At 49.9% G+C, this 21,829-nt stretch overlaps 1 protein-coding gene across 10 annotated transcripts in view; it reads right to left on the bottom strand.

The window, feature by feature from the left end:
* Ttc13 (tetratricopeptide repeat domain 13) overlaps window positions 1-21,829 on the bottom strand; it is a 48,755-nt gene that overhangs the window by 7,127 nt on the left and 19,799 nt on the right. For 3 of the 10 annotated variants that reach the window (XM_021170263.3, XM_085843520.1, XM_021170264.3), the window contains exons 5-13: window positions 11,017-11,099; window positions 9,579-9,720; window positions 9,253-9,427; window positions 6,123-6,279; window positions 5,388-5,518; window positions 4,808-4,940; window positions 3,681-3,773; window positions 1,660-1,743; window positions 716-800 (exon numbers count right to left, since the gene is read on the bottom strand). In XM_021170263.3, the coding sequence (XP_021025922.1) occupies window positions 716-800; window positions 1,660-1,743; window positions 3,681-3,773; window positions 4,808-4,940; window positions 5,388-5,518; window positions 6,123-6,279; window positions 9,253-9,427; window positions 9,579-9,720; window positions 11,017-11,099 (1,083 nt within the window). Of the gene's footprint in view, window positions 1-715; window positions 801-1,659; window positions 1,744-3,680; window positions 3,774-4,807; window positions 4,941-5,387; window positions 5,519-6,122; window positions 6,280-9,252; window positions 9,428-9,578; window positions 9,721-11,016; window positions 11,100-15,218; window positions 15,330-16,019; window positions 16,137-18,340; window positions 18,434-19,984; window positions 20,051-21,829 lie in introns of all 10 variants that reach the window. The other 7 variants (XM_021170258.3, XM_021170259.3, XM_029480664.2 and 4 more) reach the window with 4 other exon arrangements.

Raw genomic sequence — 21,829 nt, 5'->3', positions numbered from 1 at the left:
AAGGCCACAGCTGTCTCAGCTCACAGTTAACTCTGAGCAACCCCTGCTACGGCACAGACTTTCACTGGAGATGTGGCCACACAACAAGGGCTCCCCCGCCCCTGCCTCAGCTACCTCCTCTTCTGCAGCTGCTGGCCTCCACACCCCTATCCTATGGGACAACAAACAACGCCCACAGGAATCTGGGGGAAATGGGGTTCTCCAACTCTCCTTTTAGGAATCCATCTAACTACAGCTGCTGTGGCTTTTGGGCAGCCGAGGAGGACTGGACTGTGGCCACAGGCCCAGCTTGAGTTTATTTATTTTCAAGTCCTTTGTTTCCTGAATTGACTGCTTCTCGAAAGTCGGTTCTGGTTGAGTCTGGTTCCAGCGCTGTACTTGATCTGGGTTACAGCTTACAGTGTGCTAATGTGGGGTCTCAGATGCTATACTTTGTAAGTTTCGAGACAGCGCAACAATCACACATGTGCTTTGGTTTTCTCTTATACAATTCCTCCTGAGATATATTTTAAATTTAAGTGTATGTGTGTTTGTATGTCTGCACACCCTACATGCCCGGTGCCTGCAAAGGGCAGAAGAAGTCAGATGCCCTGGCACAGGAGGTCACCACGTGAGTGCTGGGAATCGAACCCGGGTCCTTGGGATGACAAAGGCAGGGCTCTTCAGTACCAAGTCACTGCTCCAGCCCCACCTGAGATGCTCATGGCAAACTTACCTTCATAATTGGAAGGAGGTCTTCCACTTTGTGTACCTTCTCCAGAGCTTCTCTGACTTCCAATAAGCCCTTTGGATTATTTGCTCTTGAAGAGAGGGGGAAGGGCAGAGTGAGGTTAATGCAGAATAAGATACGCAGATCCATTCACATCTTAAGTCACTGCTCCTAAGGACAAGCAGCTCAATGCTGCAGGCCTGTATATTCCAAGGCTTCTCGCTGACAGGGTCATCCACCCAAATCAAGAATACATGTGAGAAAACCGTGTTACTGACTTCCTATCCACCTGCTCCGCATCCCCTAAGCAGCGAGCATTGGCCTGGGGCTGACACAATGCACGGGAGGCCCATGTGTGGGTCCTGTATAAATGTCATACCATCTAACGCAAAGGCCCTGAGCATGAAGAGGTCTTGGGAATCTGTCGCCAGATACTGAGGATAGACAGCATCCCACACTGGGCAACAAACAGCAGGAGTCAATGCAAGCCAACAGGTGTGGGGCTGCAGAGGCACGTGCGGTGAATCAGGAAATGCAGCAGGCCAATGCGCAGGTGCGGGGGTCTTACTGGGCCCTTGACTGTCCTGTTCCAACTCTGCACTGGCAAGCGTGTGGTTTCACTTCTAAAGCTGCTCGGATCTAAGCACCCTGCTGGGGGGGGGGGAGCACACGGTTCTCACGCTCAGCTGGTGACTCCACTTCAAAACTCAACGGAAGCTCCGTAGGCAATCGGGAGTGTCACCGTGCTGAGTGTCCTGAGTGTCGGGCTGAAAGCACTGCCAAGGCCAGCACTGTGAAGCCATTACTCTGGCGGAAGCAGGCTTTTAATTAAACTTCCGGTCTAGTTCGTTTGGTCTGCCTGTGGTTCAGTTTTCAAATCTCACGGATAGACCACACATGAAACGCATGGGACCAATGCGTCACAGCAAAGGGGAGAACTGGAGGCTTACCCGTGATAAACAAGAATTCTATCTTTAATAAAATGAAGTATTTTCTCAAAATATTCCAGATATCTCATATTGATCACTTGACCCCTGTAAGGTAAAAGTGATAAAATTAACCATCATTTTCCAAAGGCGTGTGAACATCAGTTAGTTCCAAAAACAAAGAGCAGGGACAAATATGGGGAAGTGTAAGAGAGGGGCTTGCTCTGTCACTGTGGGAGAAGCGACTCCCATTTCAGCAGAAAGCTTGGGCTCTTGGAGTCTGTCCTGGCAGAAAGTGTCCAGAAAAGACGTAGCTCCTGACAGGCCACAGAGGAAGGAAAACCCTCAGCTTCAGTGAAGTTCAGACCTGATGGCGACCACCATGAGTGTCGTGCCTGGTTCTCTGGGTTCGCGCCTGCCTATTGAATGTGCCGGCTCTCTGTGCGCCTGCGTATTGGACATGCCTGGCACTTGTGTGCGCCTGCGTAAAGATACACCAGGCTATGGATATGCCAAGCTCTCTGTACACGGCAGGCTCTCTGTGTGCACGCCTGCCTGTCTGAGGGTGCCTCTCGGGCTTTTTAGCAGTCTTCCTTCCCTCTACCCTCTGGAGACACTATACTCCTCACATGCCCATTCCCTGTTTTTTGGTTGGTTTGTTTTTTTTCTTCCCCTCTCTTGAAGGCGTTCACGTCTAGCAACAGCTGAGTCTAAGTCCGTCTACCCTAGGAAACACCACTCCCTGTTTCTGACAGCTCCCTCACATCAAGGTCGTGATGCAAGGAGGACTTCTCTCCCTGAAAGGGCACTTCAGTTTCCAGCTTCTCGCTTTTTCTCCTACTACTCTTAGACTGACTGGGACAACCGTGGCCTCAGCTAGAAGCAGAATAATGGGTGCCTCTGATGCTTTTCTGTCAGCCACCTCAGAGTGTCTGCGGCTCTCTGCTAACCCCTGCAGGGGTCTGCGTCTCTACACTTGCTCCCCGCCTGCTGCCCCCTCACAAATCTGTTCATTCATCTATTGCTACAGCGACCTTCGTTATGTCCGTCTGTCCTTGCCGTTCTTCGGCTCACCACCCAGTCTCAGTTCCTGAGACTTCCTGGGACGCAGTGGCTGGCAGCTACAAGGGATGTGTCACAGCTTCCTAGTCAGGAGGAATTCAGCAGTGGGTTGGTGCACGGCCCACCGTCTCTCTGAGACAGTTCAGGTTTGGCCCCTGGATACACCGGGTGTCCCTTACTTCTCTGCACTCCATCAAATCATGACATGGGTCTGTGACTCAAGTACCATTCAGCAAGAACATAAGCAGGTACACAGTGGCTTCAGTTACAGCACGTGACCAAAACTAGGGAAAAGTGCCACACATCATTCCGTGGGGAACTGAAAGGAGCCAGTTACAAAGGGAAAATAAACACAATTCCTAGAAATTAAAAAGGTTAAGTCTAAAAAAGACTTTTATACTAAAACCTAAATTTAAATGTCACATGTTAGATGGAGCAACAGTTTCTTGACTGTTGGCTCCTAGAGCTAGAAATACCACATCCGCCAAATTCATCTAAAGTCATGTTCACTAAATGGCAGGCAAACACTTCGAGCATCCCTGAAGTGGGCTCTTCAGGATGGGTTTACGCCTGTTGTCAGGGTAGCTAAGCCCATAAAGGATGGAAGGGCAGGCATCCACCCAGTGCCTGACTGCAGGGCTCAGGATAAGACAGAAGCTCCCATCAGGGAGCGACCTCCCTGGTGGTCCTGGCCACAGCAGGCCCATGAGCAATCTAAGGCAAATACGGAATTCTCCATCTGATCGCTTTCTTTGCTGTTTGACGACTTCTTGAAAATTGACACCCTCCATCCTTCGAGAGTCCACCCTTGAGCGGGCAGGGCTCTACCTGTGCAGGTGCACGGCAAGCACTGTGTGCAGGTGGACCAGCAGGAAAGATACTTGTGGGTGCAGAGCTACCCGGGATGTTCCCCACCAAGGCCATCAGGGCCCCTCACACTGCTCCACTCCTAGCAAACAGGAAGGAAGCACCCAGGCTCCTACCTGATTAGGTTGATGTGGTTATTGAATCCTCTGCTGAGACTTGGCGCTGGCATCTGATCCAGCCACAGCACAGGCTGGTCCGGATCAGCGATCCTGTGAAGCAGAGCTCATGAGGAGTGCTGCGGCCTTACCCACAGCTTCCGGGATAAAGCAAGGATGGGGCTCTGTAAAAGTGAGGGAGGAGCCCGACTGGCTCCGACTTGTGAAAAAAGAGCACACAGGCCATCCCAGTGCACAGTGTGGCCACATCAGGTGAGAGGCCAGCAAAGGCTGGTGAGCTATAACAGTTCGTCTAAACTGTCAACTTGGTGGGATGTTAGAGTCAACCAAGGAAACACAGCTGTAATGGTGGTTCCAGAGAGGGCTAACTGGTGGCTTAGAAATCTGGCAACCCTCGCTTTTATTTCCTGAGCAGGAGTTGAGTATGTCCTGAAGAATAAAGGCAACAGTGATTTATGGCAAGCTTTAGGGGGAAATAACTCAGTATCTTAACTTATAAGGTGTGCGGCAACAGGTGACGCGCAGACAGCCTGGTTTCCAGTCCAGGCTAGATCTTGAACCCCGGGACCCGGTAGTGACCCTGGCTCCTGTCGGAGTTACCGCCCCCATAACCCCCACAGGAGAGGCGTGGCTATCAGTCACATAGGAATAGCACCAAGCCTTCCCACATGCAAATAAGGTTCCCCCCAAACTCTCAGTCCAAGCCAAGGAGAGGTGCCTGCTGTCAAACCCTGAATCACCCCCAGAACTGTATATAAAGCCATGTAGGGAATTAAAGGTATGCGAGAACTATTCCTTTGAGTCTTTTGTTCCAAGAGCTGTATGTAACACTTGGGAAGAGATCTTCTCTCCTGAAGAGCCAACCGAGGCCCCACCGCACTCCTCACTGGATTGTCAGCTTTCCGCTGGCCCAGCCTGACCCGACTCAGTTCAGAGAGGGTGAGAGTTACACTCACTTCCCTTCGCTGGAGCCTTCCCACCCCGCCTGGACAGCGATCTCGTGGAAAGCCTCGGGTACCCAGGCCCACAATAGGGTTTAATTTGGTAAGCAAAGAGGGACTGAAACCTCTCGCTGAGGGAGACATGGTCTGAGAGAACTTGCCCACTGCTGTGTGCCCATGGGTTACCTTCTCCACTTCACGGCAATGTCGAACATGTCCCTCCACTGCAGCAGCCTCGTTTTTCCATTCATGCGAACCTTTGAGTTGGTCCAGGTACGATGTACGGCCTGCATGACTTCCAGTGCTGCCAGGCCCATGGCTAAAGGGAGGACACACCAAGACAGCTCGTCAGAACCCTTTCCAAGGGGCCAAATCTCACCTTTCCTCTCAAGCCTGGGGGACCCCATAAAGAACAGGACACAGCTGGTAGGACTGAGCTTCCGATGACACGGTTCACATTAAGGAGAGCCACTGCTACCCAGCACGGCTTCCTACCGAAGCAGGCGGAGCCTCGAGTCCCTCCTCTCCCCTGTAAGAAGGAAAGCTGCCTTGGCCTGACTGGCAGTGAGGGATTGAGAGCCATGCTCTGTATCTGCACATCGGTAAGAGCCGACCGAACTGGAAGAACTCACTGAACTATCCTACACACCCGTGCTCTGGTCCTGTGGGAAGCTGAGTGCAGTAAACAACAATTTCTAAGAGGAAGACGACGTGGCCGAGAGACCCTGTTCCTGGGCTACGATTCCACTTCAAGTTTTCAGAATACCTCTGTGTATCCTCTTGTTGGGCAGGAACCCCGGTGTTTCGTACTGCATCAGCGAGCCCAGGCGGTCAGCTACACAGATCAGCTCCTGGACTTCAGCCTTGTAGCCCTCGAAATTCTGATGTAACACATCCCTGCAGGAAATATCAGGAACAAGATAAGGACTTGTGTGGCACACCTGCAGGGCAGCACACCTGCACTATCGCCCCACTGGAGCTCAACTAAGACACACACAGGACCAGGCACAGCCAGCTTCACATCCCACCACACAACTGCACAGAAGAAGCAACCACCCTTCGCAAGTCATGTGGCCTGTTTGCTACCACATGCAAGCCAGCACACCACTACATAGCATATGTAGGGCTCCAAGGCCCCCATTAGCATTTGTTCTATAAACTTCTCCAGACGCACGGTGTGCAGTGCCTGACTATGTCTTATAACTGAGAGTATAAAGGTGCCCAACATGTGTGCAGAAGTGACACAGGCAAGAAAGTGTCAAGGTGCTGTATGAACTACGAGAAGTAGCTGGTGACATACAAACTGCAACAGGAACATGGGCAAGAAGTCGTTTATTGATCAAGAAATACAAGCACTCAGGAGGCTGAGGCAGTGGGATTATAAGATTAAGTCACCTTGGAATGAATGCACAGAGGCCCAATCCTCCCACACACATGCAAAAGCAAAAGGAGCCTCCAGTTGGGTTGTGGCTGGCCACGCCCCCCACGGCACAGCACTTACCTGATGTGAGGCTGCAGGCCGGGCTGCTCTTCATAGCCGTCTATAAGGAAAGGCAGGTTCTTGGCCCAGTGGTCCTTGAAGCTGCCCGGTAGATCCGAGTCAACGTTATATTCCGTCAGAGGGGTATCAAGGTGTGCGTGCAGATATCGAGAATACTCTGTAGACAGGAAAGGAGCTGCCAAACCCAGACACTGCTAACGAAGCCCTTACTAGAGTGGGTCACCACATGGACGCTTTGAACCACATTGTCCTTAACTGCAGGAATTCTCAAAGACAGCTTCTGGACTACAGAAACCTGCTAGTGACAAGAACCGAGTGTACAACAGCCAGCGTGGGTCTGCTCTGATTACATGTTAACCTTTCCATGAATGAAGCCAAAGAGCTTGTCTCTCTGTCTTAGAGCCTGACACCCAAGGGAAGCATCAGCCCGAGCCTGGGATCTGTCAGCTCTGACGGAGCAAACGTGTGTGCGAGCTCGCCACGGCCTGACTGACAGGCGTGTTTGCCCCTCAGGCTGTCATTCCCAGTGCCAGCTCTGCTGAGCCAGAGAAGAGTAAGGGACAAACTGTCTGAACGATGGCCCTCTGGGCTGCTGATACTTGACTCAGTTATTAGGAACTTCAGGATGTTTGGAATAACGCGTGCATATCAGTCTATTTCCAACTATCAAGTCGATGAAGTCCAAACTCTGATCAAGACTGGATAATAATGAGCACTCAAACTGAGATGTCCTGTGATTGCAAAACACACCCCAGGGACTAAAGACCGAGAGCAAAAAAAAAAAAAAAAAGATTTTCACTACTTTAAAAATGTGCATGTGTGTATGTATGAGTGTGTATGTCTGTAAATGTGTATGTATATGCACATGTATATGTGTGTGCACGTGTGACTGTGTATGTGTATCTGAATGTGGATATATACCTAACAGTGTAGGTGCCTTTGGAAGACAGAGATGCTGGATCCTCCTGAAGCTGGCCACAGTGGCTCTAAACTGCCACGTGTGGTTGCTGGGAACCACACTCAGGTCCCCTGGAAGAGCAGCTTTTCCCTAGACCTAAGCCATAACATTTCTCAGAACAGTCATGGTGGCTCACGCATGCAAGCTCAGCACTCAGAAGGCTGAGACAGGAGGATCCTCCACAGAGACAGCGCTAGGCCAGCAGGGCCTACAAGATGCAATGCTATTTAAAAAGGTAAGAAGACAAAACAAACAAAAACCCTAAGAGTTTCCTAGTAATTATATGCTGAATTAAAACTTTAATTTGTTATTAGATTAGGTAAAACATATTTTTACCAAGTTACATCCACCTGCTTGTTTTTACATTTCTTTTAGATGTTTTCTCCATTTTTATTTGGGGAACTGCGTGTGTGTGTGTGTGTGTGTGTGTGTGTGTGTAAGTCTGAGGACAGACTGCAGAACTTTCTTTCCACCATGTGGGTCCTAGGGACGGAACTCAGCTGGACAGAGTTGGTGGCCAGTGTCTTTACTCGCTGACCCATCTTGCGTGTTGTGTACGTCTCTCTCTTAACGAGGCGTTTCCTAACTTAAATCTGCAAGCATGACTTGCTTCATTTTTTTCTGTTTTGGAATACTTTCAAAGGCTAATGAGAACAAAGGCAAATGTGGGTATGCAGACAACAACACCTTCCCAAGTCAGCGGGGAGGATATATGTGCGCATATGCTGGAGGACACACGTTTATATGCTGGTTAATATAAGTATGCACTGGCTGGTCTTTGTCTGTGTGACACAAACCTACATGTGTCGTGGAAGAGGAAATCTTAACTGAGAAAATGTCTCAATAATACCAGTCTGTAGGCAAGTATGTACAGTACTGACTAATGATGGATGTGGGAGAGCCCCACCCACTGTGGGTGGTACCATTCCTGGGATGATGATCCTGAGGTGTGTCAGAAAGCAGGCTGTGTGAGCCATGAGGAGCAAGCTAGTGAACATCATTCTCCACAGCTTCTGCTTCAATTCCTGCCTCCAGGTGCCTGCCCTGACTTCCTTCAGTGATGGACAGGGCTGACGAACTGAGCAGAACAAACCCTTCCTCAACAAGCTGCTTTCAGCCATGGTGGCTCTAACACCGCAATGCAAACCCTAAGACTAAGGCAATGTGTATGCGTGCTGGAAGAGGTGTGTGTGTGTGGACACTGATGTGCGTGTGTGTGCATGTGTGTGTGTGTATACAGTAAAGCAGGTATGTGTGAGGTATGTTTATGTATGCATAGGAGATATGTGTGTACATATGAAGGTTTGTGTGTGTGTGTGTAAATAGGAATTGTTTCTGTATGCGTGCATGTGTATAGGGAAATATGGTGTGTGTATAGGAAGATGTGTGTGTACATGTGCCTGTGTATGCATGAGATGTATGTGTACATATTAAGAGAGTTTGTGTATATAAGATGTGTGTACCCAGGAAGTTATGTGTGTATAGGAAAGTGCATCTGTATACATAAGATGTATGTGTGCACAGGAAGGTGTGGGTATATATAGGAAGATGTGTGTACATATGAAGACAATGTGTGTGTACAAAGGAAGATGTGTGTGCACACATAAGGTGTGCATGTGTACATAGGAAGAAGTGTGTGTCTGAGTGCGTATATTGGAAGATGTGTGAGGATGCTTTGGAAGGTACGAATATGTGCACTCTTGAAGATGTATATGGAGAAAAAGCAAGTCTGTGACTAATTCAAGAACTGCTTCCTTTCTAACTGGACTGGGTCTTTCTGACACAGGAGGATGTGACATAACAGAACGAGGGGCCAGAGATGCCAGGTCACTAACTCTAAACAATGAAACCTCCATGAAAGGCCCTTTCTTGTCCTTCAGTGAACTGAGAGGGCTTAAATCACGCTTTCAACAATGAATCTCACATCCAACTAGAAGTGTGCTTTTTACTCAGGCCAAGCTTCTCTGAGTTTTACCAGCCCCATAGGTAAGGTAGCAAGAACATCAGGCATCTCAGTCTCGGAGGCACCGAGGACCCTGGTCCTAAACCCCCAGCAGCAAGAGACGCTAGGGACAGGATGCTCACCCCCAACTCTGCCACCTCCCAGGAGCAGCAGGACGCCACAGCACTGAGCACGGATGGATGCGGAACAGTCCGCCACTGTCTGCTTACCTCGTAGGTACTTGACCCTCAGGTACTCTGGGCTGGCCTTCTGGCCTGGAAGAGGATCATTCAGCATAACTTTGGTTTGTGCTTTAATCCCTTCATAAAACTGCCCCATGGCCACATGGCTCAGCCCCTTCATGTACTGGCACACTTCGTTGTACGGTTCCAGTTGCAGGCAGCGCTGTAGTTTAGGACAAACGGCAGAGTTAGCGGCACGCGGGTCAGGACTGCTGCTCCGTCTACCCAGAGGCGCTCCTTCCAGGTTCGTTAGTGCCACTGAACTGAGGAACAAGCAGAATCCAGGGGTGGCTCTGCCTGCTGCCAAGGCTCACCTTGAAGTTCTTCAGGGCCTCCTGCAGGCTTCCGTGGTGGTAGAGCATCATCCCCCGGAGCTGCAGGGTCTGCACGTGGTTCTGGTTGAGCAGCAGGGCCTTCTGGAAGCTCTCAGTGGCTGCTTCAAAGTTGCCCAGTTCTCTGAGGATTGAACAACCGTGGTGAGCCCTGTGCGAGCCGGTCAGCCATGGAAGTCCCGGAGAGCAGTGCTGGGAGCTCGTGAGACGTGAGGGAGGGCGTGTCTCTGGCTACCTGAACACCTCACACACAGCCACAGTCTTCACACCACTCACTTAGTATGTGAAGAATCTAACACACTACAGGAAGTTCATGTGCTTCGATTTCTCTAGGAAAAATGAACTTACTGATTTCTAAAACCAAGTGTGTATTCAAACTCCTCCCCTAGTTCGTTAACAAGCGTCAACCCCGAGAATGGCACTGGGTGAACACTCTTCCCAATCTAGGGAAAAGTCCGTGGACCATGATCACAGAAAGTGTCAAACCCATAGGATTACAACTGTATCCCTCGGTCTCTGAAGTCAACTCAGCAAACAGCTAGTAAGTAAATCATCATGCAGCTTGAAATTTTGAAGGAAAGAAAAAAAAGAGAATACTTCAGACATTAAATTCTTCCAGAATGGAAACGACTGCTACCAACCAATTTCCTTTTTACATATTAAGCTTTTCCCAAAGGATAGAAACAGTCCGTATACCAATTTACTATGAATGAGAAATATTTTTTAAAGGCACAATGCATACTTCCATCTACATAATCACTTTAGATGGTTGCTTCCAACCTACTTTCAATATATATTCCTGTACTGGCCAGTTTTGTGTCAACTTGACACAGCTGGAGTTATCACAGAGAAAGGAGCTTCAGTTGAGGAAATGCCTCCATGAGATACAACTGTAAGGCATTTTCTCAATTAGTGATCAAGGGGGAAAGGCCCCTTGTGGGTGGGGCCATCTCTGGGCTGGTAGTCTTGGGTTCTGTAAGAGAGCAGGCTGAGCGAGCCAGGGGAAGCAAGCCAGTAAAGAACACCCCTCCATGGCTTCTGCATCAGCTCCTGCTTGCTGACCTGCTTGAGTTCCAGTCCTGACTTCCTTTGGTGATGAACAGCAGTATGGAAGTGTAAGCCGAATAAACCCTTTCCTCCCCAACTTGCTTCTTGGTCATGATGTTGGTGCAGGAATAGAAAACCTGACTAAGACAATTCCTGACAATTCTGTAGAGCGGGAGGATAAATAAATACCACCCAGCATCCGTGTGCCAGGCACAACACCAGTCTGTAGGGACTGACACCCTCTGAGAGTCTGAGCTGTGCAACCCGACACAGACCAGGGGTCCTGACATGGGGCTCCCTCACATGCTTTCAAAACCTAAAGTGGACATCTATTCTGAGAGGCACTCCCCTGTCTCAGCCCACTGTCACTCACCTGTAGGCCTGTCCCAGACTTTTATATGCATCGATAAAGTCAACTTTCTGTTTCAGAGCTTCTTTGAAGGCCTCAATGGCTTCCTGTGGAAAGTACGCAGAAGATGAGCCCGTTCACATAACGCCACCTGCATTCCTACAGGGTTACACATATGCTACGCCTGTCTCTGCAAGAATCATCTTAGATAAGACTGAGAAGGAGGCAGGCAGTGACCTGTGGGGAGGCTCTGACCCTAACAGTAAACAAATGTACGTCTGTAAGACAGTTCAGCAGGACCTGAGGGCTAATGATGTCATCTTCATAACAACACCATTTCTTCCATCCATAATAGTCTAATGGACCAAGGAAACTCAACAGCTCTATGAGCTTATTCAAAATTAGCCTGCTGTACTTAAACTGAGTCAAAAAAAAAAAAAAAAAGGGTTTCTGGGTTGGTAGGGATTCCTTGGATCTAACAGTGCAAGAAAACAGCCCACACGAGGCTAAAGCAGTGGGCTCAGTGGGCTCAGTGCAGCAGTGATACGTGGCTGAGGCCCTGTGCTGTGGGCTCTGAGAGGAATCTAGGACACATTGCACCCACCCAAATCCTCATGTGAGAGGTGCCTCTGAAGGGTACCACTCTGTTCATGGTTAGTCACTGCACCTGCACACGTGGACCCACTGCACCTGACTGGAACCACTGCACCTGCACACATGGACCCACTGCATCTTACTGCACCTGCACATGTGGACCCACTGCACCTGAACATGTGAATCCACTGTACCTGCACACATGGACCCACTGCACCTGCACACGTGGACCCACTACACCTGACTGCACCTGCACACGTGGACCCACTGCATCTGCACTTTTGCAAGACATTACTGCTACTGTAATAAAAAGTATAAACACATCACACTTTCCCAAGCACAGGACAAATGGTGTTAAGCAGCTACTGCAACTTGAAGAAAAAGACCTGACTTGAGACAACACCACTTCTGTCCAACTAGGTGTTGGTGGGAGAGAATGGCCGCCGCCACCACATGCCTTGCACATGGTAGGCACTCAATAAGAATTTGATGACTTGCAAGGCTTTTGCCTCTGCATCCAGGCTCCATGTAGACAGAGGGGCGGCATGGCCAGAGGGGTTGGTTTCAGACTCCTCTGAAGCAATGGTGGGAAAGGACAGCTGAAGGGCTCTTATAACACCGAATGTAGTTACTCAGGTGGCCTAGTCTGAATCTTTTAGAACTTTTATAATACTTCAAGTCAACAAACACCTATTGAGTGCCTACTGTATACCAGAGCCAGTGTGAGGTATTGAGGGGTGGGTACAAGGTGAGCAAATCATTATCTCTGTCCTCTAAGAACACTCAGTCTAGTCAGAATAGGAAGCTGATTAGGTAATGGGTTATTAGCATAAATGTTATAAGCTAAAGCAGAGATAGGAGTGAGGCTCTGGGAATAAGAAGGAGAGCTCCCTAGTCTAAGGACTGAGCAGCAGTGTAAGGAGACAGCACAGTGCTGTACTGTGCACAACTCAGACAAAGGAGTGCTGGGAAATCAGAACAACAGCGCACAAGGGTGTGAGTGGAGAAAGACAAAGAACCTAGTTGCCTCCTGCCCAGGCATCCCAGGGCCCTGGGGAAAGGGTGGTAACTATGGCAGTGCAGCAGCGGGGGGGGGGGGGGGGGGGGGGGAGCGCTGAGCAGGGAGGCTGGGTCAGTGGGCATCTGGGCAAGAGATGATGAAAGGTCAAGGTGAGCGTCCCTGAGGAGAGAAAGACGGGTCAGATTCAGAGACATTTCTGAAGGCAGACAGGATCTGGTGGCAGTAGGCGAGGAAGGCAAGTGTAGTGGCCACTGTAGGAAGGGCAGGAGGGCAGCAGGGAGGGGGCTGGGGCGTGTTAAGCCTGCAGTGTCTGTGGACATCCAGGGGAGATGCCCAGCAGGCATCTGCTGCCCACTCCACTTACAGCATGCGTGGACGCCACAGTTCTTCAGAGTCTGATTCTCTTCAGCTCTTAAGAGTCTTTGGTTTCAGGTTCCTGCCTAAGCTCTGCTCAGCTCTCTACCTCACTCTGCCAAAGAGGGACATAGCAGAATCAAGATTTTAAGCCATTGGGAACCAGAGCCGAGCTCACGCGAGGCAACCTCTAGGTATGTACACTGCTTCAGAACCACTGGCTTGGTCAATGCCATCACTTCCACTCCACCATCACCATCCTCACCGCTCACCGGGCGGCCATCACTGGGCTGCTCCCAACAGCTCAAGGTGAAGAGCTTAAAATGTACTTAAGGCATGGACTAAATGAATGAAAAGTTCTTGCTGCCATGTGCCAAGGGTCGATCCACCACACTGTACAGTTGTGTGACATGCCTGGCCAGGTATGGTGCGCTCATGGGAAATCAGCATACGAGAAAGCTGAGGCAGGAGAGTTTCAAAGTGAAGACTGGCTCAAGCTGCAGTCAAATCCTTTCTTTGACAAATTATAAAAATAAATAAAAGGTTATAAGATGTTACTATCTTCCCATGAAAGGTTCTTGTAAAATTAAAAAGTCACTTACTTAATTAATTTCTAGACTGTCATTGGCCTGAACAGATCCACTTTACAGTATAATATGAGTTCAAGCCCACTGCTGAGTCTAATGCTGTGTGTCTGCAGATACCAGGGGTCATTCTTTTGGTACATAATTCACATAACCTGCATCTACACCTCACGAGGATGCTAGTGGGACAAGAGGGATTAGGTACAACCCTGTGACCGGCTTGGACAGATAAACCACCACAAAGTGCTCTCGTCACTTGGCTCACTGTCCCATGTGTGTTGGTTGACTCAGCATGACAGGAGGGACCCAGTGACCTGGGAAGGCCCACTTATTGAGGGACTTCGAATGCTCAGTCAAAGCAGTGGAGATCTGGATAAAGCAAACCAAGTCTCACTCTTTGAGCCTGTTTCGGAAGCCTGCCCCGTGACTGTGCCCAGCTCCGTCTCACGGACAGTGCATTTGCTGGTATATGCTGTCCTCTGAGAAGCACTCATACTATGGACAGGACGATCTTTTCCATGGGCCCTGAGGCTGCCTCTGTGCATCATGGTGGCCAAACCTTTTCACTTCCAGAGGCTGCGAGGAAAGATACAGAACGAACGGGAGCTGCCAAGTGGGAGGCGCAGCCCAGTGTGAGTCCTGGACCCTGGCAAGCAGCCCCATGCTCACGGGGAAGCCTTTCTCTCAGACATCCTGGGCACTTGGACATGATGTGAAGAATATATAAAGAACTGGCAAATTCTTTGTCTTTTGGTTTTCACTTTGACGCGAGTTCTTAAAAAGCATGCATAAAACATAGATTAAATTTTTCCTGATAAAATTATTGTAATACTTTTCTCATGGGATGCTACCAGACTCTGGGAGTGGGGGAGGGGGGACTTTGGGAAGAGGCAGAAGGTTGGGTCTACTTTATGGATAGGCAAGGAGCCAAAAGAGCTCAGCTACGTGTCTAGCAGGTGGTTAGGGCTCAGAGTAAAGGCACGGGCTCTTTCAGGCTTCTCTGGATGGCCTGTGACGGCTGTCACAGGTGGCTGTCACAGGTGCTGTCACTACCTCACACTGTGTAGGAAAGGAACTGATAATGAACCCCAAGTGTTTCAGAGCTGCGCATGGCCAGATGCAAAGACGAGCAGCTAGCAGACAGACAGGACATGCGTGCACAGGACAGTGTGCAAAGCAGAACTACCTGTGTGGTGAGACACTCATTCTTCTTGCTTAAGACACTCCCCATCCTGGGCTGTGAATTTAGTTAGCCTTCAACACTGGGCTCAAGGCCACTATCTCTGCCCAGGATGGCTTTAATCATATAGTGTGGTCTCCAACAAGCAACTGGCTATGCGTAACTCTCAGGCCGGCCTACCTTCCATCCTGTGGCTTGGATTACCTTGTACTAGGGCACCAGGAGTACCCGTGGCCTTGTTGGCACTGGGGCTCAGGCAGGGGAGGTAGCAAGTCTGTGATCCCTGGCTACTGGCACAGCCTGTGGCACAGCAGGGATCCCCACAGAGACACAAGCATGTGGAATGGAGTGCCCAGGAAGAAGCAACACACACACACACAGTGCTAAGAAACCAGTGACATCATTTTGAGATGCATCGGATCAATTCCTCTAAGTCCCCCTCCCCACAAGCGAAGCGGGCACAGCAGCGCAGGCGCAGGCAGCGCGGCTTCACCTTCAGAAGTCCTCTGTGAAAGAAAGTTAGGCCTTTGTACAGCATGGCTGTGGGCTGGTTTCTGTTCAGCTCCAAGGACTGCTGAAAGTCCTCGTGGGCTGTCGCGTAGTCCTATGGAAAGGAGGAGGAGAGATAAGATTGTCTTTGTTAGAATCTGGAATGTTCTCTGCTGTGGATGGACAGTGGGTCCTGGGCCCTTCCTGGCCTTGAAGGAAATGCCACGGCGAAGGGGTCCAGCCAAACTAGTACTTCTCGCCCTGCTAACCGCTAAGTGGTGTTCATAGAGTCCTAATGTTAGGCCTTCAATCTCAGCCTTTCCAGGACCAACCAGACCACCTTTTCCACACTAGACACTTCTGAAATGAACAGGCGGTAGTGCAGCCACACTGTGCGTTAAGCTGAGGCTCTGGTCTATACGTGCACTGTTAAAGTACACCGATGGTCCAGGAGCCACTGTCATAGAAACAGACTCTTGCTAGATTCAGGCCACCTAAAAAGAAGGGTCTGCAGGCCTGACAGGTTCAGACTGAGAACCGGATGAATTCAAGTTGTACTTCCAAGTACAAGTTACAAACCAAAGTGTAACCTTTCCGTGCCAGTCTAGAAGTGGCTGCTGCTGACAGCCCAGTCGTGAAACCATGACTGGCACTTATTATTCTCTGTTGCATTTAATTTCTGCCAAAGCCGGTGCTCTCGCAGCTGCCTTGTAACACTGACATTAACCTGAGCCCTCCTAGCAAGGAGTGGCTGCTGAGATGACGGGAGAAGTGAGGTGTGGACCAATCTTTACAGGGCAATCACCTCAGATATGAAGTACAAGGTCCCCCGGTGTCGGTACAGCCGTGCAGAGGGCTGAAGCTGAATAGCTTTAGTGAGATCATTTACGGCTTCATTAATTCGTCCCAGAGGGGACAGAATCTAGAAATCCAAAACATGCAATCAGGAAAAGTCCTCAGGACCAGCCCTACACTGTCCGCATTTTAACTTTCCCACTCCATCGAGCTGCACACCACTCGCAAAGCTCGCTGTAGCAGGCTGCGAGCCACGGCCTCATGCACGCACAGGTAGATAGATGCTCAGAAGAGCCACTAGCTCTGTTTCGCAAGGGGAGATGGGGATGTGGCTCAAGCAGCCGCCTCGCTACTGACTTCCCCCTAGGTGTACCAGATTCTTGAAATAAGAACCCTTTGCTTATGCTACGGCCAATTTTTAAGTAAAACACTGGCACACGCACATTCGACCGCTAGGACAGACAGACTCGTCCCTGGCAGTCACAGTCCCTGTGGGAGGTGAGAGCTAAAGGACATGTCCTAGGATCCCAGGTGCCTTGTCAGCCCCAAGCAAGCTCTTCGGCCACACTCAGCAGCATCTCAGGGAAATTGACTGCCTGTTTGAGAAGCCCCCTAGAGCCACCACTGAGTCACTGTGGTCCAGACAGCACGGTAACATCAATGGGAGCCCAGCACCCACAAGGAAGTCACCAAGAGAAGAAACCCCCAGTGGGCCCATGTCCATGCACCTGACCCCAAGCTACCATCCTTCCAGTAGGTCTCTGTCCAGCATGCTCTAGGGAAGGGCATGTTCACCCTGTGTCACTAACTGGCCACCTGCTCTGCAAGAGCCCAGCACAGACTCAGGTGGGCCCAGCCCAAACATTAGCAATTGCTTCCAAAGCAGGAGATGGACACATGGCCCTGATCTCATCCCAGGAAGGGGTGGGGCTACCACTTGGAATGACAACCACCCATCTCTGCTTATTGACCTCCTAGGTAAAAACTATCATATCTTGGCACAACTGTCAATATCAAAAGTAATGGGTTGATATACTTTTATAAATACAGATTTTTTTTGTATTATTTGCATTTGTATTTGCAAGAGCAAAGCGTTCTTCAAATTACCTCTAAGGCAGACAAAGGCAGGCTGCAATTTAGCGCTGAAGATCACAGCGATCTTCTGCAGTGATGGCTGTAACTGTGGTAAATATTGCTATGTATCATTTAGATAATAGAAAACTACTGTTCTAACCACCAATCTCAGATGAGCAATTAGCTTTTTCTTAGATATGCAAATATTTAAAACCTGCAAGTCTTAGATGAGCTCCTAGTTTATCAGAATCATTTCAGACATCCCCAGAGTCCTGAGAGAAACACCAGCAAGCCCATCCAGAGCTGGTGAGACACAGTGGCCAGCCCAACCACCATTCAAGAGCCCCTTGCTGTGGGGACAATACTACAGCCATCTAGTCCAATGGTAAGACCCAAGATGGACAGGAAAGGAACTAAAGCACTGAGAAAGATTAGATTAAAACCAAGTCCCCGGCAGAACATAAAATTCTTAGAGACCGAGATCTCAACTGCTACAATGAGAGGATGAGACCTCTAGACGGAGTCTCGGGCAACCGAGCACTGTGCTCCTGTACTTGCTATATTTCCTGGGGGAGAAAGGGTAGAAGAAGTCAACCCGTATCAAAAAGCCAGCTGCATTCGGACCAACCACACGAGCACGTGTGACCCGACAGCCTACAAGTACTGTAAGAACGTGGATTTAAAGCCACAAAGGGAGTCCTGTCACTCTCCCGCTCCTGCCGTCCGAAAGCCTCACCCCCACGGGCCTGGCATACTTGCCCAGCTTCTGGTGTCCACTTGGCAGATGCTACGGGCACTCCCCCAGGCCTGTCTCCACCTTGAGATCTACAGCAAACCTCCCGGCTCCAGGTGCCTACGGAGGCAAGTCCTCCGCCCAGGAACTGCACATGAGCACGCTCTGTTCATTTGCTTACTCTCCCTCCTCCCTTCCAGACCAGCGGACCGCCGCTTCCAAGAGCTACGCATTTCTGGCTCTCCAACCCATTAGCCACTTTGGTTAAACTGTGTCGCTTATACGGTGTACGGTATCTCTTTAATGAGTGTCCTCGGGAGAAGCAGACAACAGGACCACACTTTCACACTCAGCACCGTTCTCACTCCGAGGCCACCTGGTCACCGCCACCATGCTCGCAGGGCCTCGGGAACCCAGTTCAGTGTAAGGGAGCATTGCAAGTTACAATGGTGATAATGTAATACCAGCTTCCAAGTTTCAGCTAATTCAGTAAGAGAGAGAGAGAGAGAAAAAACCACACTCACTTCAGCTCGCTGCTCAAATACCTCTGGACGGTCAGGTTCCAAGGCAATTACTCGGCTCAGTTCAAACAAAGCAAGCTCAGCGTTCTTAATGTCCTTGAAAAGGTATTAGCTTAGTATGAGACACTGCTGCACGGACAGCGGCAAGATCTTCTGAGACACTGGCGGTGTAGTCGCCAGAGGAGAGGCTGCTTGGAGATGAACACAACTTGGGGTCTGCACCGGTGCCCGGCTGCCAGGTCTGCTCAGGGGTCACACCCAAGTCTCCCCACCCCATAGGGTGGCAAGCTGAACCTGGACGCTTACCACCAGCTCACAGAGGGCAGATAGTATCTGAATGTAACCTAGATCAGCTGGGGGTGGAGGGAGGCACCACGTGGGTGCCAACCTGGGAAACGGCACCCACCAGTTTTCTGTCAAAGAGGGACAGAAAAATGCCAAGTGTTGACCGACCAAAACCATGAACCCGGGACCTATTTGACCAGCCTAGCTAAGTTCTCTTCAGCATGCATAGGCTGATTTTATGCTTTAAAATGCACGCTTAAGCCTCCGCTAAAGACAAGTTACATGTTGAGCAACAAAATTTAGATAGATGGGGACAGTAAGCACCAGTTATCTGAGGTGACATATGACCGAAATAGTCTTGAACCCTCAATACCATGGTTACCAAGGCTGAGTTCATCTGGGTCCCCTGTGTCTCAGAAGGGTATGGTTATAACTGTTATATCAATTTTCTCCAAGCCAGTACCGACTTAGCAGAATTTTTATACTTTAATAAATTTTAATTAAAATATTTAATAAAATGTTAAAGACTGATATTTTTAATGCAAATGTCACAAAAATTATAGTTCCCCTCTGAGTACTATCTCATATGACTGTCTTTAGTTGAGAATCACAGGAGGGTTTGTGTACAGCACTCTCCGCGTGCTGATCTTAAGGGCACCGCCAACTCACTGAAGGATCTTGGGTCAGCGCTCTTACGTACTAATGAACGGGGCTCACCACCCGCTTCACGGCCTTTCTCAGGGGAATAAAGGGAACAACTTAATCGTGGCTACAAAGACTTTTCCCTATCTGCAAAATGCCTAAAATGTAGCAAATAAAAATAAATGTCTCAGCTAGGCCTGGTGGCCCACCCCTTGGATCCCAGCACTTGGGAGGCAGAGGCAGGTGGATCTCTGTGATTTTGAGGCCAGCCTGGTCTTCAGAGTAAGTTCCAGGACAGCCATGGATACGTGGAAAATCTCAAAAAAAAAAAAAAAAAAAAAAAAAAAAAATCAAAATAAGTAAATAATAATAAATGTCAGATAGCTTAAAAAAAATGTTCTTTCATCCCACCTGCTGCATTGTAAAAGGACCCCAGGCTGGAGGGTCCCACTGTGACAACATATCCTTATCTCAGCATGGTCAGGGAGTGTTCTGAGAACACAGATCTCTGGCTTTTCCTGTGGCCGGCCCATCACTGACTTAGAAGACACAGGGCAGCCTGGTCCCCCACCTTCTAGCCATGGCACCTGGGGTGACGAACCACCCTGCTTTGTCATCTGTGCCCTGGCAGAGCCGACTAAACGAGAAGCAGTTCAGACAAAGGCTTGGGTGCGGCAAGCCATGTGGGCGCGGTGGCAAGCGTGACCAGTACATACTCACATGTAGTCCCTTCTTTCCATAGGCTATCCCTCGGCCATAAATTGCACTAACCAGATCAGGCTCCTCCTAGTCAGACCAAAACAGAAACACGTCAAAAACTAGAAACAAACAAAACAAAACAAGAGTCAGTTTCTGCTTAAAGCTAATTAATACTTCAAGAGGCAGCTCTGTATCTTTACGCTACTGTGACCCTAGGTGACACTGGCGTCTCAGACCTGAAACCTGTCACCACAAAAGCTCACTGAGGAAATGTGCTCAGGAAGACTTATCTGCCCTGGAAGGAAAGAGGGGAGGGACCTAGCACTGCCGAGCTATCTCACTGCACACTCGGCCTCCTCAGCCTCTCTGTGACTGGCACAGCAGCAACCACATCGCACAGAGGACCTGGGAGCTCAGGGATCGGGGAGGTGGGAGCAGGTGAACCTGGGCTGCCATGGCTTAGCCTGATGAGGCAGAGTCCCCTCAGCCACAGGGAGGGCAGCAATGCACTCCAGAATGTGCTGAGGAGTCATGGGGATAAGATATCTGACTCGGTAGCCCTCTCTCCCATTCTTCCACTACTACCTGCAGTCCCTCCACAGAGGCCCTGCCGCCACACTAGAGGTGTGATCTCTCCTCTGGGTGGGTGAAAGGAATACCAGCTTAAGCTGAGCCTCTGCCTCAGCCATCTCCTTTCTGGATGCTTTGCTACAAGGTCCTGGTCCAACTTGAAGAGCTGCACAGAACCACCCTGGGCTGGGCCCGTCACAGGGGACTACACTGCTCAGCCTTTGACCCGAGGCCTATGTCTACCCACACTACTGACAAGAGCACGTCCACACCCGTGCTGGAAAACGCAGACAAGTGAAGGGGAAGACACTATGCACTCAATTCTTAGAGCTGCTTACACAGGATGACGACCTGTGGTCCAGGGGCGGAGACAGCAAGCTGGCACACTATGCAAAAAAGTCACAGAGACTCAACCCCAATAACTGCCCTGCTGGCTTCTCCTGAGGCCACTGGAGACACAACAAGGTCAGGCCTGTGATCCGAGCACTGGGGAGGACAGGCAGGAGAAGAGTGAGTTTGAGGCTAACCTGGGCTTTATGGTCAGGACCTACCCCAAAACGATGGCAACCCAAAAGATCTGCAGAGAGAGGCAACAAGGACAGGCCAGACTCTGGTGAACTGTGGCAGAAACCTGCTTGGGTCCCTCCTGGCTTCTTAACCTGTTGTCTGTAATCACTGTGTACCCACATGAAGATTGTGTATCTGCTAAGGAGGAAGAAGGCCAGGTGACAGGGTCACAGGGGAGTGCAGGTTCTGATGACATCTTAGAGCAATCGCTGTCCCTAGCAGGTGACTACAGGCACTGTGTGCACAGGAGAAACTCCAGAATAGCAGAGACACTTCTGACAGAGGTGAAAGCCACACATGACCCCATGTTCCTGAGAGCATGTGTTCCTTTTGGTTATTTAAAACAAACATCTGTGTAGTCATCCACAGACAGAAGACACATTGTAAGCAAGACATACTACAGGAAACTAAGAAGAACCACGCCTTTCCTGTGAATAATGAACCCCATGCTCAAACAGGAAGGAAGAGCAGGTGCTGCTGAGGGCACACAGGTGTGGAAGGGAACTGCCGTGGTGCAGGAGGAGGAGAAAGGCCAGAGGACCAAAAGGAAAACTGCCTGCCTGTGTCAGCAGAGATTTTAGTCCAGAGGCGACGTGAGAACAGAACAATAGTTTGGCCGGGAGAGGGTCTGGACACTGCTCACCTCGGTCTCGCAGGAGCACCGGGCTCCTTGCACTTGGGCTCAAAGCTAAGACAACATCTCAGTGGACACCAGGCTGGGGCTCAGAT

The sequence above is a fragment of the Mus caroli genome, unplaced genomic scaffold, assembly GCF_978045245.1.
Source record: "Mus caroli unplaced genomic scaffold, Mus_caroli_1 scaffold_10, whole genome shotgun sequence".
NCBI lineage: Eukaryota > Metazoa > Chordata > Mammalia > Rodentia > Muridae > Mus > Mus caroli.
Note: the sequence above shows the minus strand (reverse complement) of the source record. Positions and strands in the feature narration are given on the sequence as shown.